Consider the following 9,153-nt stretch of genomic DNA (forward strand, 5'->3'; position numbering starts at 1 on the left):
CAGTATTTTTTAAGCTAATTATTAAAAAATAAATGTATACCTTATTTTTAATTATTTCATATTTTTATAAAACAAAACTTATATTTCTCGAACAAGATTTGATTCAAATTTTTATTACAGCTTTGTTTTCAATCTTTATTTAAATGTTCCCTTTCTTTTCAAGATTTTTATGCAACATAGTTATACTGATTTTGATTATCTTTGTCTCTTTCCATGTAATCTCGGTCAATTAAAGATTCGATTCTTTTTTTAAGGTCAGCCGGCTAAAATATTAAGACGATGTTTAAAAATCAAAAAATTATGCATAGTATGTTTGAGTATAATAGCTTACTTTCACAGGAAAGGTTAACTGATTGTATAGTTCACTAATAAGTAAATTGTGACTTAAAGTTTTTCGCATTTTCATTATCCTTACTATAGCTGCATCAATTTGATATTGTCTATCTTGATAAACCCTTTCCTCTGTTGCTTTTTGTTCTTCAGTCTGTGCAATAGATTTGTATAATAAATAAAATGATTTTCAAAGAAATTATTAACTATATTTTTAAATAAAATTATAATCTATTATAGTTTACCGTTTCTTTCATTTGTATTTGATTAATTTTTATCCTAAAAAGTTTATTTGTAAATTCATTATTAAACTGAAATTGATCCTTATCTTCAACTTCACGGCTTTTAGGTATTTTCGTTATTACACGAGCTTTTCCGCATGCTAGTGATTGTAAGGTGCGTCTTAATTCACCATCCTATTAAATTTTAAAATTATGAAAAATTAAGAAATTATACGATTATAATTTTGATACTTCTATGTTGCAAGCAGATTTTATTTCCTCAAAACTTAGGAGAGTCTTGTCATTGAATAAAAGTAACACTAGAGCTTGAAATAAAGAGACCTGAAAATCTTTTGGACCCTAAAAATGTAATTATTTAATATCTTTGCTGAAATGTATGTGCGAAATTTTTACATGCAAAAATTGAGCTTTCAAAACACAATGTCCTAAAGTGGGTTGCCATTGTAATTTTCGCCCGCTATGTTTCATTAAATAAAATTTTTGAAAAACTGTTTGTAATTTGACAAGTTGTGGAGGCATTGTTACTTCCATTAGTGGATAAGTTGGCCAATAACCCATGGTCAAAATATTTACGGTCAAATCTATTGTAGTTAATTTTTTATCAGTATTTGAGACATACTGTTTGAATGCGATATTAATATCTTTGCTAAGTTCCATGTCTTTAAACATTCCTTCTAGTTTAGACGTGAAGCCCCCACCACATTCTTGTTTTAATTTGGACAGCATACTCTTTTCAGCATCCACAGAAGCTGACTTTCCAACTAGTAGTCGTTTCGCCAAATCCTATAAATAATTAACAATTACTACATTCCTCCTACTGTTTGAATCAAAATTCCTCGAGGTAAAATCTTGGTTTATTTTTTCAACACAATTCATATAGAATTTCTATAATTTAACTCAATACAAACCTTTTTATAGAAAGCTTCAAATACATCCTTGCCATGAATAAATCTAAATAAAACCATTATTTTATCAAGAATTTGTTCAAGTTCTTCTTCGGTAGCTTCCTTATTGCCAGCTCGTAATTTCATATCCACATATTTAGCTACAATAAAATTAAGAAAACTATATCAAATGGGAAAAATAATTTTTATATTCTACCAATAAGTTCAGCGGGTTTATTAGCTCTTTGATTTATGAAATATTCAAAAGCTTCTCGCAGCGAATTTAAAAACTTTTCATTATGCTCGAAACAAGTATGAACTATAACATCCATTTTGTCTTTAAAATCTAATAAATCTTGAACCATATTTTTATCTTTTTCCGGGTCAATTACTATTGTACGACCTTTTTTCTGTTAAAAATACAATTAAATATTGAAAAAACTAATTTATTTATGAATTACTTTTATGTATCCATTGAAATTTCCGCATAATTCAGTGGTTCCATTCTTGATCCTGCTAAACAAATTATAAAGAAGTTGTAAGTCTTGCAAACGATTTTCCTCAAGTAAATTATCTAAGCCCTTTTGTAGTATTGCAGTTGAATGCTCCGCTAAAAGTTCTTTTTCTACAGTGTATATTAACGGGTACTTTGTACTTGAGTCTAAATAATATAAAAGACGTTCATTCTCTTCAGCGAGACGTTTGTCAACATGCTTTAGATATTCCGGGACTTCAAGTTCTTGCATTTTACGTTGACCTTCAGCTTGATATAATTGCTTAGTTGCAACCAGAAATTTCTCTTCAAAAGCTGTTTGATAAATTTGCAAATCACACAACATACGCAAAAGACTTTTTAATAAGGCCCGATCAACCGCATCCCCATTTCGTTCCTTTTCAATGAGCAATAATAATCCTTCTACAGTTCTTTTCTGAACCAAAATATTTAAAGCAATATGTGTTCTAAAGAGGTCCAGCCCCATGTCCCTTAAAAAATAATAAAAATATTAACTTGTTTAAAATAAAAGATATTTAGTACCAAATAGAATGAACTGTTGGATTTTGCAAAACATAAGTTCTGTCAAGATATAAAAATATGCTTCGCATCATTATCATTTGTTGACAAAATGACTGCCACCAACCGTTTATCTTTTTTAAGAAAACCTAAAACATAATTAAATACTTCATAACTCCCTACTATTCCCTCGACATATTTTCAATTGCTATCCATACCAGTTTATCCATACTTTCACTAGTTGTAAAAGGCTCAATATTAGATTTAACGTGATTTTCTGTTAATGCGGCCAATTTTGAATATAATTGGGCATCCATTTTATGACTACACATATTTTCAACTGCTTGATATAATTCTTCTAAAGAATAGGCTATCGGTTTCGATGTTTGAATGGCTACAACCGCTTCTTGTAATTTTTCCCATGTTTTTTCAGAATAATTATCCGGAAGAGTTGGTTTGGCTGAAATCAATCAAAAAATGTTTAAATTTCGATTTACATGCAAATTAACTTACTTTTGAAATTTTTTATAACTATTTTCTTAACGTCACCAGGTTTTGATGATATATTTTGAGAGACCTTCGCTAAAAGAGTTCCTTGGTCACCATGATGTGAATTTACCATTGAAAAGTTTGGTTTTCTATCGCAATTAGGAGTTCCAAAAGGCATTTGAGAGTTATTCAAATTATTGTTGGTGCGATTAAAAAACTTATTTCCCTCCTTTTTATTTATTATATTGTTTCCAATGTCATCTAGAGAGACCCTAATTTTTTTCGACATAGTCTAAAAAAATCACAATGGAAAATATGCACTATTTTTATACCTCTGTATTTCGTATTTTTGTTTTTTTTTTTTTGCTTTTCTCCTTTTTTTCAATTATTTTTCACGTTTGCAGTTGATAAAAAGTATAAAATATAATGTTTATATTACATTAAATGACTTTTGAATTCGTGAAAAAACAGTGTTTTTTTAATTTCCCTTTTAAGTTGTTCGAAAATGTGTAAATCCACTTTTTATTCGATTATGACAATAGCTTCAACACAAAAATTCTTGTTCTACAGCAGATGCTTTAAATATGTCCAGGGGATTGTTAATGGACGTATTTGTTTCTCTTTATAAATTATATCAAATATCTCATTTTCAACTTTATTAACCTAATAAATGATGATTTATAATATTTTGATTTCCTTTGCTACAAGTATCAGTAATTTAATATTCTTAAAGATCTCTTACAACAACCCTGCGATTTTGACTTTTTTTTATAGATGAAGCGGTGATTGAAAGTTAGAAGACATTTGTTTAGTCTGTCAAAAATAATGTTATGTCAGTGTTATGCTACACTCGACTGTCATGATTAAAGACACCGCAGCGCGGTAACGGTCGAGATCAAAATTATATTTAATACCGATTCCATAATATTTATACTTACAGACACATTTTGGTTGAAAGACTGTCACTTCCCATAAAACCATTCAGATCATTAAAACCAGTCAGCGTTTTCACGCACATCAAACATTATTGATTGAATTTGTTTGATAAATTTTATTATTTTCTATCATACAAAATCCATGGACGTTTACACACTTAAATTTCATCTCTTGAAAAACAAGAAGCTTGAACATCTGCACAATGTACATACATACACATTTTAAATAAAAATTCTATAAATTCTATAAAAAATTTTTACAAAATTCGAACTAAAAGAACAAATAAAGTATCTTCTATCAAGTGATTTTTATCTACAGAGCAAAGGTATTCATAAGTCATATCAATATCAATACAAAAAAAAAAGTGAATTTGCAGTTAATAGATGATATTCCCCCTTTTCTCACGCAATAAAAATTAGACGATTCATTTTCGTACTTTTTTTCTTATTGAATGTGAAGAAAATTAATGATTATAGCATAATATGTTTATAATATAATATTTTTATATGATGTGAGTATAGATATACACAATCACCAATATTCTACTGCTTCACTTGAAATAGCGGCATATTATTGAAAAATATTTCGGTTTTCGTTATCGAATTTCAAGTTTCGAAATTGATTTCAGAAATTTTTTTTTCACAAAATACAAAAATTGGTTACCTGGTATGTAGATGACAAGTTTGAGGTTTTTATGAATGAAAGAGTTGTCTACATTATACAATTTTTCTTCGTCAAGAGTAAGAAAAATATGATAAGAAAAGCTCATGATGATTATATTCCTATACGAAAGTATACAGTAAACATGTACTAATATACAAATGTATGTATGTATGATTAATATTTGAAATACATATATGTATATAACTGGAATCGCTAATCAATTAGTGGTTCCCCGATGACCCGTTCCAAAACTCCTACATTTCCAAATACATTCAAAATTGCCGAGACTCATACATTGTAATGTACATATTAACAGTCAGATACATAAATTATATGCTATTATTTATTATTATAACCTATACTATAGGTTTAAAAAGAAAATTAAATACTTTTAATTTCTTGTTTTATATTACAACTTTTGTTAATTTTTAAATTAGATGACTTGAATATTAAAAATTTACAAAACAAATAGCACCTTCGGTTTAAATTTTACATTTGTATATTTGATCAACTTATAATTTCGGAAAATTTGAATTTAGTTGATGTGTGTTAATATGGTTATCCAAATCAAAAGACTTTAATATTTGTTTGCATATATAGCAAATTTCCAATTTTTGGTGTTCTTGCAATTTTTTTGAATTTTTCTTGAGATATTGCTGGTATTCTAAATACAAATCCTACAATTTTTGTGACATGTACAAACAAATGTGCATTTGAAATTTAAAAATAAGTACCTGTTGCTTGCTTATATCAGGTAAAAGCGCCAGAAGTTCAGGGAATATTTCGTTAAATTTATCTTTTAATGCTATTTGACACTCTTCAAAATAAGCTGCAGCGTTGTATTTCCCTTGACGAAACTCGCTAGATATTTTACGAAACTCGTTAAATGCTTCCACAGTCTGTAAAGCTTGTTCAAAATGGAATGGTAGTTCCTAATTTAAGAAACAAACTAGTTGAGACCAAATTTAGTATTTTATCAATGAAAACTAACCTTATTTCTAGCATCTGCATTTGGTGGGGGTGTATATATATTACTGGGTATAATGCTATAACTTTCTCCCAGTGAAGTAGTAAAAGTTAATGATGATGTTGGTTTTGCCACCGAGTTAAGTGTTATACTGTTGAAACCTGGAGGAGGTTTTATGACCTGAAGTTTTTCAGAGTCGTTATTTAGACTTTTTGTTACATTATTGCTAAAATTATCCGAAACATTTTTTGTTGATTTTATTATTTCATTGTCATTAAGTTTTCTGGAGCTGGATTCTAAATTTTTTTTCATTTCAAGCAACTTCAAATTTTTGGATTCGTTAGCTTTCCTACTTTCTGAACCTTTGCTGTTCTTTTTTTTATTATTGATGTCATTCATGTCCCCTATTACTATTTCCCGTTCTCGTCTCTTCGTACTTTCCGTTTTATTTGGCAATACAGGCGCTGGCGCTATTTTAGACTTACGGTCCAAACCATTCTGTGAGGGAGTTTTAACCCAATTTACTTGAATGATATTGTTTCCCGGTTTAGAACTTAGAGCAGGAAAATCATTACTGTTTAATTGTATGTCATTGTTTTCTTTATTTTTTTTTGGTTTTGTGCTATTTTCGGCTATCGTTTGTATTTTTGAATTCCCAGCTGGATTTATTACAGACACATAGTTGTCAACAAGTGCGCGATGTTTTGCTAAAACTAATGAATTGAAGTTATTGTATGGACCTAAATTTAAGTCATCTTCAGGTTCTCTAATTTGAGAATGTTTCGAATGGCTTGGCAAGGCTGGGAAGTCTTTGATATTCGCCAAACCTTTTGAATTTGAGGACTTAGGTCTATTGGAAACATGTATCACCATTCCATTTGATCCTGATTTGTTTTGACTGGATTTTATACTTCCTTTTAAAACAGCACTGGCAGGTGTGTGATTATTATTTGTTAATTTGTTTGTAACTGAAAATAAAATATTTCAGATCCTGAAAATTTGTAACAAAATTGAAATTTATATAAATTATAATAAACCTGATTCATTCATGGGCAAAGCTGGAAAATTTTCCTTAGTTCTGGCAAGACCAGCTGGACCAGATTTTTTTATATTTGCCATATTAGGACGCATTAAAGAAACAGACGAGGAATTACTACTTGATCCACCTAGAGAAGGAAATTCCTCTTCGTTGAGAGGTGCAATGACCACTGGTCGAGCAGGTTGCGGCGCTTGATTTTCAATATTATCATTGGAATCTGATCTCCTAATAGTTCAATATCTCTTAATATTTTATGCAACAAATACAACAATAATCTTGTAATTAAAACTAAAATTTACCTCAAATGTAAATTAGCACCAGGCTGATTTTCTTGATTAGAAGATCTCCCCCGATGACCCAATCTAATTTCCAGTTGTAAAGTCCTCGCGTGTTTTGCTTGTTGCTTATTTAAAGATTTTCTATGGACACTTGCAAAATGAGCTTTCAAGTCTATGTCGGACCTGAAAACTCCTGTATACAGCTCACGAGAGCAGTCACCCTCCTCACAAAGATAGTGTTCTAAAAGAAATCAATAATTTATATGTATTATTTAACAGACAAAACAAAATACCATTCCGGAAATGTTCACGCAGAGATTCGTAGTCAGCATAAAATTCATTTGACCCATCTGCGTCACAAAAATGACAAAATAAGTGTTCCTTTCTCATGTGTCTAAATAATTCATCTCGATCCAAGAATCTACATTCACAGTATTGACATAGAGGATGACCTCTATGTGAAGTATTATCTATATCTCCTTTCCGTCTGTGCATTGCTAGATCATGTCTATTATAACACTTCCTTTCAAATGTAAATATTTTCAAATGTTCTGTGCATATATCACAGTAAAAACGTTCATGTTCTTTACGTACATGATCTTTCAGTGCGTCAAAATGATGAAATGGTGAACACTTACATCTGCAAATATAAGTTTCATTATATTTTCTATGTATTCTTTAATAATTTTTGTATTTTGATTATGTTGTAGCTTACATTGGACATGGGTGATCGAGCAATGTATAGAACGCATTTTGAATTTTTGAATTTTCAAATGCGATTTTGTACTTTTTATTATAATGCTCCGATCTATTACTGGCTTCAAGTTCTCTATATTTCTGTTTCTTATGAGTAAAAATTACCTACAATTTTAAAATATTAAAAAATTTTACTTCAAAAATTTTTAATATTATACATATACCTTGGAAAGTGATTTCCTACAAATCGGACACTCGTTTTGTTGACAAAGGACTCTCATTCTTGTGCTACATTCCTAAATATGAAGGCGACAAAAGTATAACTTGTTGGACGAGTTTTTGAAATATGAAATGACTTACATAGCATACAGGATGATCACATTCGCCAATACTGTAAATATCTACACCTTTAAAGCAAACCACACAGATATCTGCTTGATTTTCTTCAGAATGAACTTGATTCGCAATTACTTCAGACATCTGAAACCAAATTACAATATATAACGAAATTAACCTTGATGCAAGTTTAATCTTATTTTCAATTATAAAACACACGATTTCCGAGCTTTTCTGCTGACATTTAACGTGTACGTATCTAGTGTACTTAAATTATTATTTCGCATACAATTGGCTCTGATTCAATAGCTTTCAATCTTCATTGTCAATTTTAAATATTGATATTTTAAAAAAGTTTAAAAATTAAAATTAAATTTAGATTTTTTAAGAGTCTTATTAAATATCATTATCAAAATTATTTTTTCGTAAAATTTATTGTTTAATATTGATGTTCACTACATTGTATTTATTTTATTAGACTTTCTTTTTAATAAATATACATACTTATTATACATATTAGCCTTACCACTGAAAAATTTGAAAATTAAAAATCCACGTAAAAATAATAGACAAATTCAGAAAATAGTGATTAAGTGCTTCAATTGAATGCAAAAGTCAAATTTTGATTATTGGATTGAGTGATGGTGGCATAATTATGTTAAAGTTGTAACAAGTTAAGTATTACCAAATATTGAAAACGTCAAATAAAGTTTCTAATATAAAGGCCAAGACTCACGTAAGTACTGAATCGAGTATATCAATATCAAATTATTATTGTTAAACAAAGAAAATAATTCAATAATGTTTTGACATTGAAAAGGAGATGCATGATTTCAATAAAATAGTTTTCCACGTTGTAAAACAGCAGCACACAAATTTCCGGAATCACCAAGCATAAATTAAAGCAGCAATGAATAAAATTTCACCTTAAATAAATAAAAGGAAAGGCGATGTTTAACTGAAAGTTACTGTTTATATAAAGGGCAAAATCTAAGATTAAATTTACGATAAAGTCTAATATGCCAGAACGAAATTATCTGAAGCTCAAACTTTATGTTAAAATTTAAAAATCTGCTACAAAATTTATAATCAGAAAAAAAATATCAACTGACCGCAGTTCAAAACTTTTCCAAATTATTGATTGTTGTCACTTTACTTATAAAAAATCTAACAGTAAATCTGATAAGAATAGAAAATAGACTTACTAGTGTAAGAAGAGAATAGACTTACTAAGCTTAATAGGCTTGTTGAATAGAGTAAATTCTGTTATTTGATAGCAGG

The 9,153-nt window shown here is 29.0% G+C and overlaps 2 protein-coding genes across 3 annotated transcripts; both read right to left on the minus strand.

Moving 5' to 3' along the window:
* Window positions 1–21: 21 nt before the first annotated feature.
* Window positions 22–3,753, minus strand: LOC129607274 (cullin-4B). Of its 2 annotated transcripts, XM_055518160.1 has the most exons (12): window positions 3,290–3,753; window positions 2,982–3,229; window positions 2,687–2,928; window positions 2,493–2,617; window positions 1,918–2,440; window positions 1,674–1,866; window positions 1,481–1,617; window positions 966–1,355; window positions 804–911; window positions 576–746; window positions 332–484; window positions 22–263 (listed from the first exon to the last, which is right to left on the minus strand). In XM_055518160.1, the coding sequence occupies exons 2-12, from the start codon at window positions 3,133–3,135 to the stop codon at window positions 168–170; spliced, it is 2,292 nt and encodes a 763-aa protein (XP_055374135.1). In that variant the 5' UTR covers window positions 3,136–3,229; window positions 3,290–3,753; the 3' UTR covers window positions 22–167. The 2 variants fall into 2 exon arrangements, with proteins under 2 accessions (XP_055374135.1, XP_055374134.1); XM_055518159.1 differs by having other exon boundaries at window positions 2,982–3,753.
* A 1,164-nt stretch (window positions 3,754–4,917) lies between these two features.
* On the minus strand, window positions 4,918–8,530 carry LOC129607318 (E3 ubiquitin-protein ligase ZNF598). The gene is made up of 10 exons (XM_055518234.1): window positions 8,399–8,530; window positions 7,897–8,016; window positions 7,761–7,832; window positions 7,556–7,701; window positions 7,134–7,480; window positions 6,862–7,081; window positions 6,561–6,787; window positions 5,548–6,491; window positions 5,291–5,488; window positions 4,918–5,233 (listed from the first exon to the last, which is right to left on the minus strand). The coding sequence occupies exons 2-10, from the start codon at window positions 8,014–8,016 to the stop codon at window positions 5,069–5,071; spliced, it is 2,439 nt and encodes an 812-aa protein (XP_055374209.1). The 5' UTR covers window positions 8,399–8,530; the 3' UTR covers window positions 4,918–5,068.
* Window positions 8,531–9,153: the final 623 nt, after the last annotated feature.

Source organism: Condylostylus longicornis, unplaced genomic scaffold, assembly GCF_029603195.1.
Source record: "Condylostylus longicornis isolate FDR11 unplaced genomic scaffold, ASM2960319v2 ptg000027l, whole genome shotgun sequence".
NCBI lineage: Eukaryota > Metazoa > Arthropoda > Insecta > Diptera > Dolichopodidae > Condylostylus > Condylostylus longicornis.